The sequence below is a fragment of the Amblyomma maculatum genome, chromosome 1, assembly GCF_055883805.1.
Source record: "Amblyomma maculatum isolate TAMU_Amacu chromosome 1, ASM5588380v1, whole genome shotgun sequence".
Taxonomy (NCBI): domain Eukaryota; kingdom Metazoa; phylum Arthropoda; class Arachnida; order Ixodida; family Ixodidae; genus Amblyomma; species Amblyomma maculatum.
In genome coordinates this window covers 331,859,549-331,880,722 of record NC_139344.1, presented here as the reverse complement: position 1 = coordinate 331,880,722, position 21,174 = coordinate 331,859,549, and the positions used below count along the sequence as shown (strand labels likewise).

Genomic DNA, 21,174 nt, shown 5'->3' with positions numbered 1-21,174 from the left:
AGACGGTCAAGGCAAAGTAAGACATCTAACCTGCCAGCCAGAGCGCTCCAAATAGTCATTTTTATAACATTATAAAGCAATTATTGCACTCGGGAACTGTAAAAGCTGAGGGACCACAGTAGACAAACACTAGGGGTACTATAAACAAACAAACAAATAAAAAACGGTGCACAATGTAGACTTTTGCTTATCTGGTATACTTGCAAAGGAACCTGTGTGCGATGTCAATATAGCTGATACCATTGGCACACTTCCAGAAGAACTTTCTCACACGCACTCTCTTTGTAGCTCAGTGAATTAAAAATCATGGACTAAGTTACCACATATATTCCAAACGGTGCATGTGCAGTACCACCACTGAATTTTTCTTTGGAATGTTTCAAAAAATCACCAGAGGCAGACAGATTTTTGGTTTTTCCATGAAATTCTGAGATTCCACAGTTCACACAACCCTAACTTTTGCACACTGTTTAGCAGAATTCAAGGCTAGAAAAACTAAGCGAAATTCAATTCCACATCTTTCAAAGTGAAACAAGCAAAAAGATCAACAACAGAGGCCCTGCCTTCGGTTATTGCAGTAGACCAGGCCCAGCTTCCAGGGGCTGGTATCCCAGCCAATGTAAAGGATGCCCGCATCTTCTGGGGCCCACACTGCCTGACCCGGCGACACATTCTCGGGTATATTTTCGAGCACGTTGATGGCACTGCTGTAGACATTGATGGTGCACAGCATGGGCTGGAGGTAGTCTCGTTGAGACTCGCCCCAGCTGTCCCGGTATAGAAACTGTGTGCCCTGCAGCAAGATAAGGTGATATACTGCAGCGTTCTTTTGAGTTCGTTCGTGCAGTGCCTACTGTGGCTCCTTCTAAACATCAACACAAAGTGAACACAAGGAAACACAATGTGCACCTCTCTAGACAATTTTTTTTTTTCTGCGCTGCCCGAGAAGCTGCCGATGTGGTCGAGAGTTACGGGGTAACAAGGCTCCTTTTGAATTTCTGCGAGGGTGTTGTAGGCTTTCTGGGGGAGTGGTAGGTGTGTTTTGGTTTAAGCTGACTGCAAAGAAGTGAAGACAGTGTGCACGCAAAATTCATGCAAGTAGGTCTCTGCCTGTCTGCCATTTATGCCATCTCATAGCAAAGTCACGCTTCAGTGCAAACATGCCCCAATACGGTGCTGGAAAATTGATGCCAAAAGTTGAAGGTGCAGATTGTCAACGTTGGGAGGTAGCAACGATGTTGGCTGGTCAAGCTAGTGCATCGAAGCCACTCCAATCACTGCCCGGTATCTCAATTTATAATCAATACAATACGATACAATACAATAGAATACAATTACAATACAATCTCACCACAACCCGGCACTGCAAAGCTACTGAAAAGTAGCAGCATGTTAGAGTAACAGACAATGGGTGCCGCTGAACTGGTCTGCCAACCTCAACCCTTTCAACTCCGTGTCAGACACGTGAATGAGGCAGCTGCAAAGGCAGTTGAGGAAGCGTCCTTAACATGGAAACGTGTTAATGAAGGGGCCTTGGACCTGAATATCTTCACTGTACCTCGTTGTCAGGGTGCAAAACGGCAGCATTTCAATGGAGGCAAGCTACAAAAGTGGTGATCTACTGCATGATGCCAACGCATGTTCAAAGGCCCTGGACAGTATAAATAAACTTGGAGCCCTCCACTGAAGCGTCAGTCATAGCCCATGTGCACCTTCATAATATTAAACCCATATGCCATACCATATGATACAGTTGAGCCCAAAGTTGAACCAGACACGAGTCACGCGGATTGCATTCCACGTATCGAAGCTCATGGCAAGCGAGATTCCCCTGTTACAGCTAAAAAAATACAAATCCAGAAGAGTGTGGAATTTATTTCTATAAAAGAAATGCCATTTCTTCATAACAGACCCAACCAAGCCGCTTTCTAAGCTCTCTAGCACGGACATGCTCTCCCGGTCGATGCCCTTGCTGCGGATGAGCTGCTTTAAGGACACGATAATACCAACAGCGCTTGCAACACTCCCAGCAACTGGTAGTAAGTTCGCAGCCTCGCCTTCAATCTTCGACAAAGGCGATCTTCGAGAATTAACATTAATGCTGCGCGAAAGCTGTGCACTAAGCTAAAAAAATCATATCACATTGCAACAATATTAAACCAAAAATATGCTTTAAAGGAAATTAGTGGACTTTGTGTATGTGAAAAACATACTCCTGGACTATGGGAGAACAGGCTCCAAATTAATTGTAGCTATCCAGGGCTACCTATACTGTTTAGCAGAGGCTGAGAACACAACCATTTTTTTTTTTTTTTTAATCTTTCTTTGACCGAAAAGCGGCAGCCATGGATAACAGCAGCACTAACAAACTGAAGAACATCGGCATAACACTGCAGCCACGGAGGTGTGGCTTTCTGACCCATAGCATTCTCAGAGGTGGTGTTAAACCAGTTTAAACGAATATGACAAATGACGCTAATTATTTACTATATCAAGTATCATCGGTACTGTTATGCTCTCACTTAAGCAGGCCTAATGATATCTCTTCACAACACCTACGATTGGTGAACTGCATATATTATCAGCTGAGCATAAAAAACTAACTACCGAGCCCTTTCTCACAATCAAATGTTCCACGTTTTGTTGCCTGTTTTGTTTGCAACAGCACTCCTCAATATGTTTCTCATCAGCTCCAGCAAAAAAATGGCCTCAAAGTGACTGCCAGAACTCCTCCAGAGGCAAAAGTCAAAACCAAAAGGGTGGAAGAATGCACCTTTTCAACGTCTTCCTTTTCCGTGCGGCTGAAATAGGGAGCCCGTTTGGGCTGCTTCTTCTCGGCAACATAGAGCACCTGGTTTTCGCTGTTGGACCATGAGAAGCAGCTGAAAGTGCCTGCATGCATGGTAGTTATGAAGGCCCATCATCGTCAAGTGTAAACATAACCAGCAATGGACTCAAGCAGCAAGAACCTGAAAATATTTACAATGTGCCAGCTGAATGACCTTGTGGTCTACAGGTTCACCCATAAGAATACAGGCGCCACAGAAGTTTTCAGAATGTGAGAACCACACATAAAGAAAAAAAGATTACCTTACCGCCTGAAGCCTGACAGCAAAGGATGCAGGGAGGAGGCTAATTAGGGATGATCAGTGTACATCTTTTAGTTCCTGGCTACATGCAAAAGCTTCAAAGCAATAAAGGATTTTCATGTTTTCCATGTTCTGAAAACTTTGCAGGCACCTGTACATCCTGACTACTTTTTTAGCCCCTCAAGGATTTAAGATCACCTGAAAATGAAAATATTGACCTCACTACAGTTGACATTAACTAATGAATATCTTTTTCAGCCAAGCAAGCTGTGGCTTCTTTCTCTCTCTTTCCTCCCCCAAAAAAACACACCAAGTAAAAAGCTTTTACAGCAGCATGTGGTATACAATAAGGCTTTCAAGCCCATAGAATTACTTTCAGATAGCATATATCCGAAGTTCTACACACTTATTTTTAAAGAAATAGAATAGAGCAGACCATTGGGCCTTTTGAAGGACTCTCATTACAAGGAAAATTTTTGTGCAAGAAAAAAGATGGAAGCCTTCCAATCGCTGTGTGACATGAACATGTGCAAGAGACCTCCTCACAACAATGGGTTTCTAATCAGTGAGACACAATCATACTGATATGGATTCATGACTGACGGAGGAATGGACAGGAAATATGTAGTGCTTACCACTTTTGTGCACCTTGCCATGAGCACCCACAGCTTCAAGGTCGACCGAATCTAGCCTCATATTCTGGTCCCAGAACTGAAAACAAAACAGAAATACTGTCTAAACAGAACATGATCTGAGAAAAAAGGCTGTTGTTAGTGATGCAATTCAAAGGGCAGGAAATATGAGGAGGGGCAATTAGCCAAAAAATAAGGGCTCACACTCTTCACGCCATCTAAAAGCAACAACTCGATGATGTTCAAAAGGCAAGAAACCTCTGCAACCAAACATTATTAATGCGAAAGCATTACTTCGCTATGTTCACAGATTCCTGTCTGCAGACTGCGTCAACAAAATTGTGTTCGCAGCAGTTGTGAGTAATTGATAAGTGGCAGAGGTTAATGAGTAGTGTCAATCGATAGAGGGTGACGTAATGAGTCCAAAAAATAATTAGGTCAATAAGTTAATTAGGCAATCAATAACAGGCAAAACATGTAAAGTAAAGGCGAAAACTGTCTCATTAGACAATGGCTTGGTGCCACGTTTGAATGTACCAAATACTAAAATAGTTAAGTCAGTCAATTAGGGTGACGTTGAGGTGTATCAAATACTAAATAGTTAATTAAATCAGTCAATTAAGGTGACATCAAGGATGTGACGTCACACAACCTGAAGTTGAGCTAGAACAGTGCATCAAAAGGGATTGGCGCACAATTTGAAAGTACCAAAGACTAAAATAGTCAAGTCAGTCAATTAGGGTGACGTCAAGGATGTGACGTCACGCAACCAGAAGTAGAGCCAAAAAAGGGCATAGGAAGGGATTTGCGTGCAGTTTGAAAGCACCAAAGACTAAAATGGGTAAACAAGAATTGAATTAAAGTGACGTCAAGGATGTGATGTCACGCAACCGGAAGTAGAGCCAAAAAAGAGCATAGGAAGGGATTGGTGCGCAATTTGAAAGTACCAAAGACTAAAATTGGTAAATAAGAAGTGAAGTAAGCAACCAGAAGCAACCGACAGCAGCATCCGTGCTTTCACATTACTCCAATACAGATTCTGCAGTGCTCTGTAATTTTTTTAGACTTGACTTTGTTTTTTTCAGTTATACATGCAAGAAAAATAAACAGCCATATTTGCAGAACAAATGTGCGGCTGGGCCATTATATGTTTCACTTTTTGACAAATTCACCAGACCACACAAATTGTTTTTGCACAAAACAAAATAGTAACAGAGCATAAGTGACAAACCTCCATCATCTGTTTGGTTTCTCCATTTTTGGTGACTTTCCTCAAGACTGCCTTGTAGGCTCCAGACTGAGAGAATGCAGTCAGGACTCTACAAAAAAGAAATAGAGATATAAAGACTCATTTATGCAAGATCCAAACATTCATCTACTGGCTTTACCATTTCTTACAATTCTTGTCACAGCACTAACAAAACATGCATGAGAGAAAAGATGTACACACGAGCACTAACTTACAACTAATTTCTGATATTTGACTTTTTAACTATTACAGTTTGGCATCTCGTTGAAATTAAAGATTTATAGCCAGCTATTATTAACAGCCATACCATTATATAATTGCAAAAATGCGATTACTTTGTGTCTCAAAATTTTTTACCTATCTCATGCCAAAAGAGGTGCACTTTCTAAAAAACCCTAGCTCTAAGTAATGCCCCCCCCACCAGCATCACCACTTCACAACAAAAGTGCCTGTTTTCCAATGTCAGCCAACACTGGTACTGCAATGCTGTTGAAGCTGTCTGGTTATATCAAAACTTATTTTTAAAAATTTGTGTTTGGCTTCCTTGAAACAGCTGGTATAGCAGTACCAAGGTAGTACTATCACTGCTGACATCAGTGATACCTGCCGCCTCTTTCTCGCTATGCACAGGCCACAAAAATTTTAGGGGGTCTGTTACACACAAACACAAGAGATGACCTTGGAGTTAATAACTGCCAAGGTGCCTTTTTGTAAAATAACAACAACTAAAACTAGCACAGCTAGGGTAAGCATGGCAACCAGTGAAATATAAAATGACCACATAAAATGTTTCATTGCAATCAATATAATCATATCTGAAATGAACTGTGCAGCAACTAAACATGATACTGGTGAGAGAAGCAATATCTACTGATTAGAAACCTAAAACCTCCTCAATGATTTTAGGATATTGTATCTTTACTTCTACCTACCTGTACCTGTCCTGGTGCTGGCAGTATTAAATATTATGTCACTAATGACGACAAACAAGTTTTCACACCAGTGAGTGCTTGCAGAATGTCACAATTCTAAAATTTGTCATAACTTCTGCAGAATTAGCATTAACCTCAGGGCGCAAAATGTTTTCACTCTATGAGAATTCTGCATCAGAATAATTGATCACTGTGCATCTACATTCAATAAGGAGGTCTCAGCCAAGGCAGCACTAAACTAAAAATTTGGGTGCGCAGTCAGCATGTATTGAACTCAACAAGGGAGGTTATACGGACATGTATATAGGTCCAAAGCATAGGGGCCGAGAAGGAGACCTTAAATATAAATTGAGGATGACACAGTGACCTATGTAAAGAAAAATGACAGCAGTAAGACTAACCATATAGTTTAAGGCACAAGCATATGTTATTGCTTGTTCACCGAAACCAATAAGAGGGAATGGACATGGGCAGATCATGCACTAGGCATAGATCAGTAGATTCCAAAAGACCCATTAATGCAGCAGTGAGTGAAAAGTGCCGGTAGAAATTCAGGAGGGCAAATTGAATGAAATTACGAAGTTTAGGGGGATAGGATGACCATAGCCAGCACAGCACAGGCCTGAGTAAGATCACTAAAGACAGGTTTTTGTAGCGCAAGCTACACTACGCTGCCCTTTGCGCATTCCGCGGTGCCTGAAAAAGAGCGGCAGTGCGCATGCGCCAAGACTGGTTTTCGCCACAGGTGCACCGCGTGTTCTGCTGCTGGCTGTGCTCACTACAGAGGAGAAGGAGGAGGGTAGCGGCATCCCAGCAGATGTGCGCGCCGACGCAGAGAGGAGGAGAAGGGTAGTTCCACACTGTGCATGCGCGCGCCGCCATGGAAAGCTGACCGAGTGGAGCAGGAAAGTGTTTGCCAGCATCGCATGCTCATTGCATAAAAGTGGATTCTGCCTAGAACGCCAGTGAATTTTGACGTGTTCAACGCAACATGTTCGATGCAACACTCAGTCGCCGGCAGCCAAATCTTTTGCTCCACATTCGGTTCAGCAGCGTTGAACTCCTCTAATTTTTTTATCACAGTGAATTTAACTGAAACAGCAGCCAAGCAGTCTGAGGGCAGGAGTAAAGCGAGATGCAAGAGAGCTTACTCGGCCGAGCAGTCCTGTGGGTGCCCAACGGCCTGGAAGCTGAGGCGGTCCTGGGTGTCCAGCGTGCCCAGGTGGTGCCGAGAGAAGAAGGCCTGCTCCCCCTGCTCCACATCACGCACTTCCCATAGGGTGTGCAGGGTCAGTGACTGCCCATCCTGGCTCAGGCTCAGGAAGGCGTCCCGTGCCTCTGGCACTCTCGCTATCTCCCTGTACAGGCTCACTATGTTGCTCACCTGTGCAAATTGTGGGCATGTGGCAAAAGAGCTGCGATGCCCAGCTATCCTCAATAGCCAGAATCTGGCAGCTAGCAAGTCATATAAACCACTAACATCACCTAAAAAATGCTGCCCTACATGCATAGCGTTAAACTGAACTTTCTTCTCCGTAAAATTTCTTTGTCTATGGCTATGCTGAAGTTTATGTGGCAGTAATAGATGCATCTAATGCCGCGATATACAGTTGAAAATAGAACACATTTTCTTTTCACTCATTTAAACTATGGCATCGATTAATATGCATTGAAAGAATGGATTCTGTGATCACTGGCTTGTAATGAACGGCGCCAGCCTCACAGACCCACAAATAACAACTACTTGATGATAAAGAAATTTGCTTACGAGAACGCTCTCTGACAATGACAGTGCGTCAGAAAAACCTCGCTAATTTGACACCCGTTAATTCAGAATGCTGCTAGAGTCCTACCTCATACCCAAGTAAATCTATGACAATGAACGCTTGTTTATTTCAGCAGGCTTCCAAAGCGGCGTCATGTCAAAGTTTGACCTGCTCAACAAGCGATTGGCCAAATATTTTTCCTTGGGCATGAGTGCATATTTCACTGTTTACTGTGCCTTTCTGACGCTGGCATAACAACAGGCATACCTCGTTGAGGTTTGCCACCAGTGTGTGTGTTTGTGTGTGTGCGTGTGTGTGTTTGAAGCTGCCCTTCTTCTCTAGCGACAATATGCGTACTTTTTCCATTTTCATTCATGTGCAAAGAAACTCCGTGCTCATTTCTTTGCACTACCTGTATGGTGAAATAACCACACGTGCAGAGTGCTACCTTGTCATAAGTGAATTAAACTGCACAAACCTTACTATTATGGACCAGTTACTTCTAACAGTGTGAACGAAATAAAGCATTCACTGGAATTGCAAAAAAAACCTCAGCTGTCACAAATTTTTTCCTTTTTGATTCAGATGTTTCAGATGTTTTTTTCTCCTACCTTGAAGTCTGAATTGATGAGGTTTTACAGTATTTCACTTTCTGTCCTTTCTATAACTCACAAAAATCACATTTTCAAGGAAAGTAGACTCTTTGTCACTGCTACGCAGTAAACAGCAGACATAGGCCGCCTTAAATTAACTTCCACAGCCCCAATAATTGGCCCTGTAATGCTAACTGACCATCAATTTCTTTCAACTGTGACAAGTGATACCAAAACATTTATTTATTATCAAGTGCTCTGCTGACCTCCATACGAGGCTTTAGGCAGGAATTGGTTTTACAGAGTAGTGTCAGAATCTTGCAATATATGCCTTTCAGTACGAGGAACGAAAGAAAAAAAAGTTCAAAATAAAACATTTCACGTGCAAAAGACAAATAGAAATTTGTTGTTTACAAAACCAAACCAAGAAAACAATGACTGTTTTAGAGTGTGTAATTTAGCACAAAAGTAACAGCAAAATCAGTGCCCTACCAATGAAAGCAGAGGGAAGTTTTTTGGTTTTGGGACAAAGGAAGGTTCCTTATCTGTCTCACTTTTGCACCTACACTTAATTAGGTCAAGGTCATTATTGTCTTTTCACGTGGAAAAATATTTAGTTTGTAAAAGTTTGCAACTTAATATATATATATATATATATATATATATATATATATATATATTTTTTTTTTTTAAAATTGCACACTGAAAAGGAGGTGTCAAAGATGCATTCACGTCTACCCTTAAGGTGAAGCTTGAGCAAACCTGTTAATTCGAACCGTCAAACTGTGTACAACAACGCTAAACCATGCAAAACCATGCTTTACAGGGCTTTCGTTCATGCCACTAGGTTTAAGCCATACTTATACCCCCATTATCTTTTTTTAAATAAAAACTTGTTGGTTGGAGATGTCTCACAATTTACTGTAATGTGTTCAGGTGATCAGGAGGTCATAGTCCAAGCACAAAAACTCAATGCAGGAGCATAAGAATATCAACCGGCTTCAATGCCTACTTCCCTTGCATTACATTATAACTGCAATTTCTTTCTGCCAAAACTTAAGCTAAACAAAAATGTGTTGGCCTAGCCATTAACAGGAATTAAGGGCTAGAATGCTTATAAAGTAATTAGTGTGCATTATTTTGTTATGCACAACCACTGCAAGAAATTCATGAATGCTGGAGCCGTATTCCGAGTTTGCGTTGTTATTAAAAGTGTCGCTATCTCCTCGACCTCGAGCCATCTGATTGGTCAATTAAGTCATCGCACCAGCTGTCACTGCTATTTTCGGTTCCGGCGTATACACCAATCAGATGACTCAAGGTTGGGGAGATAGCGACACTTTCAATAATGACGCAAACTCTGAATACAGCCCCTGAAGTTAAAGCAGAACTCATGTGAAATTCAGGCTGTTTCAAGCCATTGCTTGAATAACTGCACAACATCAAGTGCAAGAATCAATAACAGAAATATTTCACTGACATATATGAAGCAGTTAAATACACAAAAAATGGCATGAACTGTTTTTGAGACAGGAAAATCTCTAGAACGTGCAAATATATAAATAACATGTTTTGGAGATAGAATGTCTAAAAGTTAGCAAGGATGGGCAAAGATGCAAGGAGCTCAGGAATAACTTGAGAGATGCTTCAGACATACAGTTAAATACCTATATTTGTAACACTGAACTTTCTTCTATATCAGAACTTTTTGTGCAAATATATAAATGACATATACTTGGCTAACATGGGAGATAGAATGTCTAGAAGTCAGCAAGAACAATGGGCAAATATAGCACTGGAATCACTTGGGAGATGCTTCAGACCTACAGTTAAATCCCAAAGTTTGTAAGGCTGAAATTTCTTCCATACTAAAACTCTTTCACCCACATTCACTGCAGCAGGTTCCTTGGCCATTGTTCGGTCTGCTCGAGCAGCGACGTTCACTTCAGTGTCCGTTGTCAGCTAGCCAGCCGTAAAATGTACGGGGTAGTGAACACGTGAGATAAAAAATGCAGAAGGGTCGTCTGCAACGCTGGGATCTCTGTCACAGTTGCACATTCCCTCCAAAGGTGGCAGAACATTCCACCACCTGCTTTCGCGCTGCGCCCTTCCCTGGCTGCCATCAGCCGCAGTGTTCAAAGTAAGCTGCAGCTGCTAGTCCGGATGACCTAGCCGGTCAATCACCGGAGATAAATAAAACGAACTGCAACGCTAGAATGAACGAAAAAAAAAAAAATTAGAACGTTCGGCGGCGGATGGTCATCGCACCCGTACCGAGTGAAAAAGGCAGAGGCGATACGTAAGCAGATGTTGGCAAGCGACAAGGACGTTTGTAACAATAATAATAATAAAAAAAAAAACATTAAAATGCTGCGATGTCATCTTGGCGATGAAGAGCAACGGAGGCACGATTGCGCCACAGGTAAGTCGGCAGTTTGCCAAGAGACGCGTGCATGAAGAAGCATCGAGAGTGGTACAACCGGTTTGACCAGTTCTCGACGAACCGGCGCGCTCCCGGGCATAGCCTGACGTGTGCTACACTCATATCGCCGATTCGTGAAGCGGTGTCGAAACGGAGTCGCCCATGGTGTAGCCGGAACCATAAGAACGTTGGCCGGAATTGGTTACATCTTGCAAATATACGTACGCATCGTTTCTAAATGATTTGCGATTGTTATCGCCAGGCAGGATATTTTGCAAACGTACTGCACAAGTTCGCCTGATGAGCATACTTTCGCGCGAATTCGTGATTCCCTGCAGCTATACTGTGACAATATTTTATTACAGGCGATATGCAAAAGGCTGGAAGCAACTCGAGCTGTGAGGGACGCCGTAGTGGAAGGCCCCATTTCTACCGTACGCATAGCTAGTACACGGACGCCTAGATCGAAGTACCTCATCTGTCGAGTGCCCTAACATCGAAGAACACCGAAATCCGAAGGCCGCCTTCTACGAGGGTGAAATTTCAGCTGGCTCTCAGAGGCCTGCACACACTCATCCGCAGACGGACAGCTGTGCTTGAAGTCAGGCATGATTCACGAACTTGCAAGCAGACAATGATGGCCTCGCGAAAACGCCAGTACTTGAATGGCTAACAGGCAGCACAAGGAGCAACCAAAAAACTCCAGTGATCAGCAAAAGCTTAATTAGTATACTCATTTCAGCAGAATGAGGAAAATGTAGCATATCAAGTGGTATGACTTGTGTAAAAGAAAAAAAAAAAAACATTATTTAAAGACTATACTTGCTAACCTGAAATGCATGCAGTTCCCAAGAACAAGCCTGAGACAAGAGTATGGTTGCAATGTGGACTAAAGCGCAAGTGTTTACAGCGCCTCATTACACCTAATGTTTTAAGAAACGATTCAGGCTAAATAACAGTCTACATGTATGAATTTATATTTTGCTTGCCTTTTTGAAAGAAATAAAATGTTGCAAATTTGTGCTGTATCCAGAGCTGTGCGGGACATTGGTTTTCCTTCACAGTATATCTGAAACCATCCTTGTATCATAATGCGTTTATGGCAGCATAAGTGCGCAACATAGAAAAAGAAGTTCTTGTTCAATAACATATTTATCAATGCATATTCACAAACTATTGCGTCTTCTACATAGGCAGCAGCCTGTTGTAAAAAGAGCAGCTCTTGTATTCTGAGAACATATAGTTGAAGGCTGCAATTCTGAGACAATTCATTTTTAGAGAGCAGAATTTCATGACATGTTAATATCGTGAAAGTGATGCTGTATGGCAGCTGTGTCTCACTCCTGTTGTACATACTTTAAGAGCTTGCTTTTCAGTAGCTCTAAGTTTGACCAAAGCTCATCTTGTAAGGAAAGGCACGAGCAAAGCGAACACTCACTAATAAAAGAAAAATGAGCTAGAGCTAGGTTACAAGTCCTTTGTTCACTTATAAAATGAAAGACTGGTTCTCCACACTAATGTGTGAGATGATTGTCGCAATGCACAAGTATATGCTTCAAGCATGGGCCCAATTGTTCAATTAAGTGCGTGCAGGGTTGATTGGATATGGAATGACTTCAGCGTCAGGAACAATGATGTTTTTCCAGTGAAAAATATTGTAGCTGAATCCCAGGAAACTGTGTGCTTGGTGTTTTTGTGGGTCGTTCTACCTCATCTTTCTTCCATTTGCTGACATAGTTTTCACAGCACTTTAACCATGTCTTTCAGTATCTCCAAAATTGGAGAGCAATGTTTTGCAATTCAATTGGTGTGAACCACACCTTTCCATCGCACAAGGTGAAAAATGACAATGAAACATTCCACAGTGAAGTGACAAAGAATGCAGAGAAAATGTTGCTACTGTCTTCCCCACTCACTCAAGCTGCCCACAGCAACCAATACCAATGCAGCCCGCTATTATACCTTAGGAAGCAATGTGGAAAGCGTTTTGTTCCTGCAAACTGTTTCGGTTACCCCAAGGGCATACACCGACTGTTATGGAGAATAGTGGAGAACAGATTAAAAGCAAATGTAGTAGAGAAGAATGTAAAATGAAAGCAACTTGTCAGTTTATGAGACAAAGACTAGGCTCCACAAAAAACAGCATAATCATTCATGCTGCAGCAACATTAGATGGGAACACAATAACAAGCAGTTCAAATCATTCTTAACAAACTTCCAAGAGTGCATTCAGAAGGCAGTTCTAGATGACTGTATGAGGCAGGAAAAGAATGGTGAAATGCTGGGAAAAGATGAAAAATTGGGGGAACGCTCGAGCCTCGCTTTAACGGTAGACATGGTTGTCAGTTCGAACCACTAGAGCAAACTAGCCTCCAACTTGACTGTACCGGATGGATGCTAAATGGGAAGCGAATTGTGATGTCACCATCCTAAACACTGCACAAGGAATGGCTGCATCACAGTTTTGATATGAAATCATATGCATATTTTCTCCGGCGCAGTTTTTCTCAATTCTAGGTTACATCGACGCCTTTTTGACCAAACGAGCTGTATACACCTTGCGTAAAATACTAAATTCGAAGGCTATTATTGTCACAGTTGAATGTAGAGCATGTGTCACTCTTGTGGTCCAAAACATTCAATTCACATGCAGTCAAAACAGTAGCTAGTGCAGTGGATGCTCCACATGTTAGACAATGAAACCAGAGAGTAGTACGAGAGACACAGGTATGACACAGCTCAAGTTTGCGCAGTTTCAGACGGTGCCAAGCTCCTGTATACAGCTGTATACACCTTGCGTAAAATACTAAATTCGAAGGCTATTATTGTCACAGTTGAATGTAGAGCATGTGTCACTCTTGTGGTCCAAAACATTCAATTCACATGCAGTCAAAACAGTAGCTAGTGCAGTGGATGCTCCACATGTTAGACAATGAAACCAGAGAGTAGTAGGAGAGACACAGGTATGACACAGCTCAAGTTTGCGCAGTTTCAGACGGTGCCAAGCTCCTGTATACAGCTGTATACACCTTGCGTAAAATACTAAATTCGAAGGCTATTATTGTCACAGTTGAATGTAGAGCATGTGTCACTCTTGTGGTCCAAAACATTCAATTCACATGCAGTCAAAACAGTAGCTAGTGCAGTGGATGCTCCACATGTTAGACAATGAAACCAGAGAGTAGTACGAGAGACACAGGTATGACACAGCTCAAGTTTGCGCAGTTTCAGACGGTGCCAAGCTCCTGTCTGAAACTTAAGTTATGCTTAACTACTGTTGGCAACATACTGGCATTTCTAATGAAGATTGCTTGTGTCAGCCATGGAGACAGAGAAGAAAGCGGGAGCTTACGTCAAGCGACTCAATGCCCTGCAGCCTGAGGATAGTAGACATGCGCTTGCGTGGCAGCTGCCCTTGCATGGCCTTCTGGTGCTTGCGCGATGTCGAGTGGGACCTGATGTCGCTGAGCTTGGCAGTGAAGGTGATCTTGCAGTTCTTGCAGAACGCTATGCAGGCATTCTCTGCCACGGGCGCCAGCCAGCCTGCCACAAACATGTGAACACTTGGCACAGACGCAAAAAGCAATGCTACAGCTTACCACCATGAGAGCAGTGAACTGTCAGCTCTGCATGTGCTGCTACCTTACCACTCACTTCGGACAGTGAGCATGCACCTTAATGATGCTATGGCAATGACATGTTCACACACTGTATCTAGAAAGAAAAAAAAAGAGCGAAAGCTGTTACGGTGTGAAAGAAACTGAACAGTGGTATGTGGAGGCACTGCTAATTAAAATAACAATCGTCTGTTAAATTTCTGTGCTTCTAAACGCAATACAATTTGCAGTTAGCTTGATATGCCACACTGCAAAAACCTGCACACAAGGGAACTTTTGCTCTTTTTCTTTACATTGCAAGAGTTAGTTTGGATCTCATATTAACCAAGCACCAGAGTTTACCAAGCCAAACATTTAAAAAGCAAGAAGAAACATACCCTCATGAAAATGTCTCCGAGTGCATAAACATAGTTGGTGCTTCCTTTACTTGCCATCACCATACTGCCTCTCATATTCAAGTTTAACAAAATATCTGTTTCATTTGACAAGTAGATTGTAGCTTTGTAGAACCTACAGCAGCCTGAGCCAATCAGGATGGCAATTTCCACAAATGTGTTTCTTCATGTCACTCATTAAGCAACTGGTGGCACCATCTCTGTAGAGGAAGGAGTACCAGTATTCAACTGCTTTGGTGAATGCCATGTTTGTGAATGGCAGCGCACCACTTTGCAGCAATAGCCATGCAAGCTTTTCTATTTTAACCAGTAGTGGAAATGTTTATTGTGCTTTAGAAACACGAACCCGAACTACCTATGCAGGTACTGTATTAATTGCTGAGAAAAAATGCCCTACACTGTTCAGATATTCGAGGACTATACGATGTGTTCCTGAGACCTGACTGGACAAGAGATTTAAACACCTTGTGCGAGTATAAGTTTCTTTGAAAAGCAGCTCTGGGTGGTACACTTTCACCGGCTTCTCAGCACTATACTATGTCTCAATACTACTTTGAAAATACATTAGTAACATAGAAGCAAATAGGTACCACAAGTATGCAGATTTTTACATAGTGACAGAAAATCACAGTAATACTGTGGTGACAAGTCAGCGGGAATAAAAAGAAAAAGTTATGCAATTTGCACAGCACACAAAAAGCAGTGTAGAAGAATAGACTAGTGAAATTGTTGTGTTAAAAATAAAAGAGAGAAACAATTGAATGGCAACAGAAAACCATGGAAAGTTTGCTTCTTTCATGCAGGGCTGCGGTTGTGAAACTACGTTTTGAGCATATATATATCAAGTATTCTGCTGCCACCTGCCGCGTTAAATCATGTAGGAACAGCTTTGAGGTCAATGGTTACAGTATGAATTTTAAAGCTGTGCCTCCCTGATATATGACAGAGGTATAAAATATGCTACATGTACCTAATAATGTTTTCAAGACTTTTTACTCTTGTTTCAATACATATGCATACTCATGCCTATGCCACGAACGCTTACTAAATGTTATCCCCAGTAAATCAGCTTTCTTTAAAGTAAGGAAACTGCGCAAAAAATGTGGCAGGAAGACAAGAATCGGGAGACATCGCACCTAGACAGAGACCAGTCAAACATGTGACAGCATGAAAATACAATCTTCAGTTCAAAAGAAGCAGAATGCTTTGCACATATGGAAGTCAACGAGTATGAGAACTGTATGAAGCTTTTGTTATCCATAAAAAAAGTGACAAGCATGCCTTTCCTTCGCATATCGAAGAAAAAAATAGGCTTCTTAGATATGAACCAGTACGAGTGATGATTTCAGATTAGCGTTGTCTTTGTTTATGCTGTACGCCTTGTGCACTCACTGCTATACTTCATGATATACACTAATTTGCAAGTTTGGTTTGGTGTCTGTCACTTCTAGTCTTCCTGCTTTCTTTCTTGCTGTTTCCTTGCTTTAATCATGGACTAACTGGCAAAAAAATCTTCCCTTATGCGGCTTTCTTCGAGAACATTTCCAGTAGACTATTCTCAGTAATACTAGCAACATTTATGCACTGCATCAAGCAATATATTTCATTTCAGTCCTTCAAATGAAATGTCTTTTGCCTACCTGTAGTGACAAGGGTGCAACAATATTCATTTCAACATGCATACAGCTGCATGAAAGTTTTCTTCCTGCATTCGTGCCTTCCCATCTGTTGTTCTGCACTGCCACCTACTAAAGAGTTATCCCACAAATGTTTATATACGAGTTTGCAATCACATATTATTGGCTGTAATGCTGGCAGATATTTGCTCAGGGAGTCACTGAAATGCTGTACACTACCCAGTTTCATTGTTACATATGTAGTACATGTCATGTTTAGTGGGAACAAGAAAAATGGTTAAACCTGCTCTTAGCATGAAAAAAAAAAAAAAAAAAAAGGTGTCACCATAAAGCAGGTGCAAGGCTTGAGGCTTTTCTCTTGTGTTCTTTCATCATTTTCTCGGCCTAAGTTTGCAGTGAAAACTACTTTTCTCAAGTTAAGAGCCAGTTTAAACATTCCCTATGTTCTCTCCAAGTGTGACACATACTGTGCATATGTCAACCCTGAACAGGAGGTAAAAAACCTGTCCCAGTTAAAAAATATTGGTGCTGGCGGGGGCAACAGTGGTAAATTCAAATTAATTGTAAGTTAAAACTTAGCTATTTCAAATTAATTGGATTTCACAACATATAGAGCAAGCGTTCAAATAATTACAAAATTATGCAAACAATTGCTTCGGTATTTCTGCTGTATTCAAGTTTTCCACTTTGGAAACGTTTTTGATCGCATGTGTGTCATAAACCTACAAGTCTCGTTGGTCAACGATCTTCATGCGGCTTACTGGTGTTTTAAACGGCCGCAATACCTTTAAATCCAATTCAGTAGTGCGTCGTCACATCACGCTCTATATAGCGATTCAGCGGCAGCGTGCTAGCCGCATAAGAGTTTGGTAATTTCAAAACGAATAAACGTGCCACGCAGTTTTCGAGAAATATGCACTCTTGTTCGCCAGGCAGAAACAAAAGCAGTAAACTCAGCTAAAAAGAAGCAAGAACGAGCGGTGTGCGATAACGTCTAGCACGACCATTTTCGGCGGCACAGTTGTACGCTGCTGTTCCCTGAATTGCGACCACAGGTTTATTGCTCCGAACAAAACAAAACCTAACGCTTTCATGTTACAGCGAGGCACAGATGCCCACACCACGATAAGGACGACACTTTGGGAGCAGCAATAACACGATACGAGCAATAAGAGTGCCTCCAACGATGTACCAAAATTCTTCGAAAGCGGCGCTTGCCTATTTTATTGACTGACGGATCGGCAGTGAGAGAGTAGCGCAGCAGATTAAAAGGCTTAACTACAACTGTAATCCTTGCAGTCTATTTCCTCTTTTCCGTAAACGAAGTTTATCATCAAACGTGCACTTCCAGTGCGGCAACCGCGCTAACCGCGCGAACGCCTGGCCACGCGGTGAAGGGCACCGCCGTGAATCCGCTATACATGACGGGGAAATGGACGGCGCCTGCAAACCGATTTTTTCGGTGCTGTATGTCGCCAAATGTAGCGGATTCCCGAGCAAAGGCGTGGGAGAGTGATGCGAGGCGCCTTTCGAAAGCGTGCGCTGTCTGCAACAAGCCTTCAAAGAGAATGCGGCATGCTTACCACGGAATGCTGGGCATTCTTCCCATTCCTTACGGTAACGCTGTTTGTACTTTGGGCTCTGTTTCATTACCCATTTGTCTGCTTCGGGTCTGTCGTTCATTGTCGATGCGTCGCCAGTTTAAGCACTCAACTTCTGTCAGCTCGGAGTGGGGCAGTCACGCACTTTTTTTCGTTGAAGCTCGGCGGATTTGGAGTGGACTTTGAATGCACCAAGTATCTTTTTTCCGACGCCTTGTAGCCTTGTCGCTTGTACAAATCGCGTCGGCGTGTTGCAGGCGAACTATTTTTTTTTTTTTCCCACTAGTTTCGTAATCAGCCGTACGCGCAAGCGCCTCGCTGTTCGAAAGCGTGCTGTATATTAGAGTTATCCACAAGCTTTGCTTCATATGCAGTAGATAAACTCGTTAACTATTTTTCCAATAGGGCTAATACACATTTTCCTTAGCGAGAAAAAGTGAGAAAAGCAGTTTGCATGTTTCCTAGCGTCCTAGAAAACACACCTAGTCAGTAAACAATGCAACAAGCAATGCTGAAGGCCGCGAATGGCGCTGCCGTCGTAAAGAGGAAACAGATTCTGTATTTTGATTGGTTTTGATCTACCCGCGCAGGATCAAAGCCTGGTGCAAAAAAAAAAAAAAAATGTTGTTTAATGCAGTGAAGGCGAAGCCTTTGTCCATATGTTGTCAGTGGATTTCTAATTTAGCTGTGCTGTGCAGATAACCATACCAGATTTTAAATGCTACACTGGCGACTTCTAGCGGCATCCGCCTGTAAAGAATTCTTTTTTGACGCTACAGTTAGGGTGGCTACTACAGTTTTATGCACTAATTTTTTCGCCGTCCGTGCACACGTGTACACACGTGTGCGGCGAAACCGAAATCATGACAGTGCTCATGACTCCTTTAAAAGTACAAGAAATTAATCTTATGAATATTCTCAGTTTGACTGGTTTGACGTTCTGGCAACCGACAATGAGAAAAGAAACTAAGCTTTTATCGATATGGAACTGCAGATCACTCGAGCTAGAAAAAAATCACAAACCAAAACCACACCAGCCAAGAAGTACGCTTGACACCGCCATTTCATTCAAGTCGCGGCAACCCATCATTTTCGATGAAGCCACGAGTTTGGATCGACTGGCGGGAAAATTTTTGCACATGATTTTCTCGGTGGTAATCCTTTTGCTGTCAGAGAGCCAGAGAGAGCAACCAATTTTTACTTACAACAGCATATGGATGGATTTGCCCTCGGTGCTCCTCTAAGGAGTTATGAGCCACTTGTATGCTCACTATAGAGAGCACCATCATGTGCATACATTTAAGTTGCATATTATTTCTCTTGGAAAGTTATGGCTCCTTGCATTCATGATGGCCACAATATGAGGCTGTCACAGCGCTAGCGTACTTCAAGCAACATATGTCATTTCGAATCACAGTATACTCATTATTTTCAGATATATATACTGCAACCTAATTCTGCAACTCTCTTCACAGCTATATAAGTTTAGATGCAAGTTTAACAAAACACTTACAATTTAAAATGGGCTAAAAGGATTCTTAAGATTTCTCGTGATAGCCCATTTTGCAAATATACTTGTGAATTTAACCAGCAAAATATTAAACATTGTCAGAGGCAGAAAAGTGACAAGATGCCACCCTCCAGTTTCCCTGTGCTGTTCTAGTTTAATTTCAATCATTTAAAGTTTGTTATAATTTAATTTAATAATCCAAGCAAGTGCAAAGTTATGGTGGTCTGCAGAAAGGAGTGATGGCTCAACCAGGCAAGACGTTTTACATTAAAAAAAACCATGCCAACTGAATTTTTTTTTTAATTTACCAAAACGTGCCACGAAACACAAATGTAAATGTGATTACGCCAACCCAAGTGTTCTGTCCACGAGTGACCAATAAATCCACGTGACTACAAGCATTGTGGATAACTCTGATGAAGTGCCTCACCGCGGTGGCTCAGTGGTTAGGAAGCTCGACTGCTGAACCTAAGGACATAGGATCGAATTCCGGTCATGGTAGCTGCGTTTCAATGAAAGCGAAAAGGGTATCGGTGCATGTTAAAGAACCCTGAGTGGTCGAAAATTCCGAGTCGTCCACTAAGGTGTCCTGCATTGCCTAAGTCACTTTGGAACGTTAAATCCTCTAAACCATTATGTATTATTACCAACACAACACAACAAACGACACGACTAAGACACGAGGACACACAAGTGCTGGCATTAATAAATAACGGGACACCAATTGGCCCGCACTCTTAAGCTACTATATAAACCAAACTGTAAGCCACCAGATGAAAGTGGCCACCTAATGAAAGTGGCACAGGGGTTTGAGGCATTTAAGGTGGCAGTGCTGGTGCCTGCATAATATATTATCTGCAGCAACAAGATCAGCAATGACTGTTGTGATAAAGATATGACTGGTCTTTTACTTTGTACTAATATATGTTGTTGCAACATAATTCATACGGTCATAATTTTGCTATCTTTTCTTTTATGTGCCCCAAGCTTCAAGATTGCCAATGAAAACTTGTGTTTTCATAATCACAAGGTAAAGAACGTCCCAATATTATTCTAGTTGTATTTCTCTAAATGCTGCTAAAGTTATGCAGCTTGCATAAGTTAACAAAAAAACGAAGATTTCCTTTTTTACCACTCAGTACTGCCAACTTCTGGCCAGCGAAAGATTACCACTCTCATCCTGGAGGGTAAGATGCAGATAACCACTTACCATTTCAGTTCCCCGTAGAGCTGTTACTGTAAAACAGACTAAATGGAGGTGACCATGTGGAGAACAGATTTGCACTATAAAAGCTTGCCTCTCTTGAAATGAGAAGACGTGCCTAATGTGGTGCAAAACTAAAATCACAGACAGCAACTGAGTTAACAGAAAGATGTGCACTGACAAGCATGGACTTTCAAGTGGAAAATCGGCAAGATGGAATTCAGCATTCATTCATTATCACACTGTTTACCACAATGGAATATCCTTCCGAGTTCTGGTCATCAAATAATTTATCCGATATATTGGACAACAGAATTGAGGGCACAACAGGTATGGAAGGGCGTCTAAAGAGTTTCTTGTCATGTACTCCTATCTTAGATTATCTTCGATTATTTTAAATTGTGGTCTAAGTCATATCATTTTCATCTTCCTAGAAGCTCTCCAAAAAATTGGGAGTCTGCAAAAGAAAGTTTTACTGTTGGGGCCAGAAGAGCAAGCACAAATTCATATGCATTCCAACAGGCATT

General features: G+C 41.9%; 1 protein-coding gene across 3 annotated transcripts in view; it reads right to left on the bottom strand.

Moving 5' to 3' along the window:
* LOC146207426 (acylamino-acid-releasing enzyme-like) overlaps positions 1 to 18,211 on the bottom strand; it is a 33,593-nt gene extending 15,382 nt beyond the window's left edge. The window contains exons 1-7 of one of the 3 annotated variants that reach the window (XM_084587321.1): positions 17,916 to 18,211; positions 14,036 to 14,226; positions 7,054 to 7,286; positions 4,953 to 5,040; positions 3,725 to 3,800; positions 2,774 to 2,892; positions 564 to 793 (exon numbers count right to left, since the gene is read on the bottom strand). In XM_084587321.1, the coding sequence (XP_084443447.1) occupies positions 564 to 793; positions 2,774 to 2,892; positions 3,725 to 3,800; positions 4,953 to 5,040; positions 7,054 to 7,286; positions 14,036 to 14,226; positions 17,916 to 18,015 (1,037 nt within the window). In that variant the 5' untranslated portion in view covers positions 18,016 to 18,211. Of the gene's footprint in view, positions 1 to 563; positions 794 to 2,773; positions 2,893 to 3,724; positions 3,801 to 4,952; positions 5,041 to 7,053; positions 7,287 to 10,088; positions 10,488 to 14,035; positions 14,227 to 17,915 lie in introns of those variants that run through there. The other 2 variants (XM_084587329.1, XM_084587334.1) reach the window with 2 other exon arrangements.
* Positions 18,212 to 21,174: the final 2,963 nt, after the last annotated feature.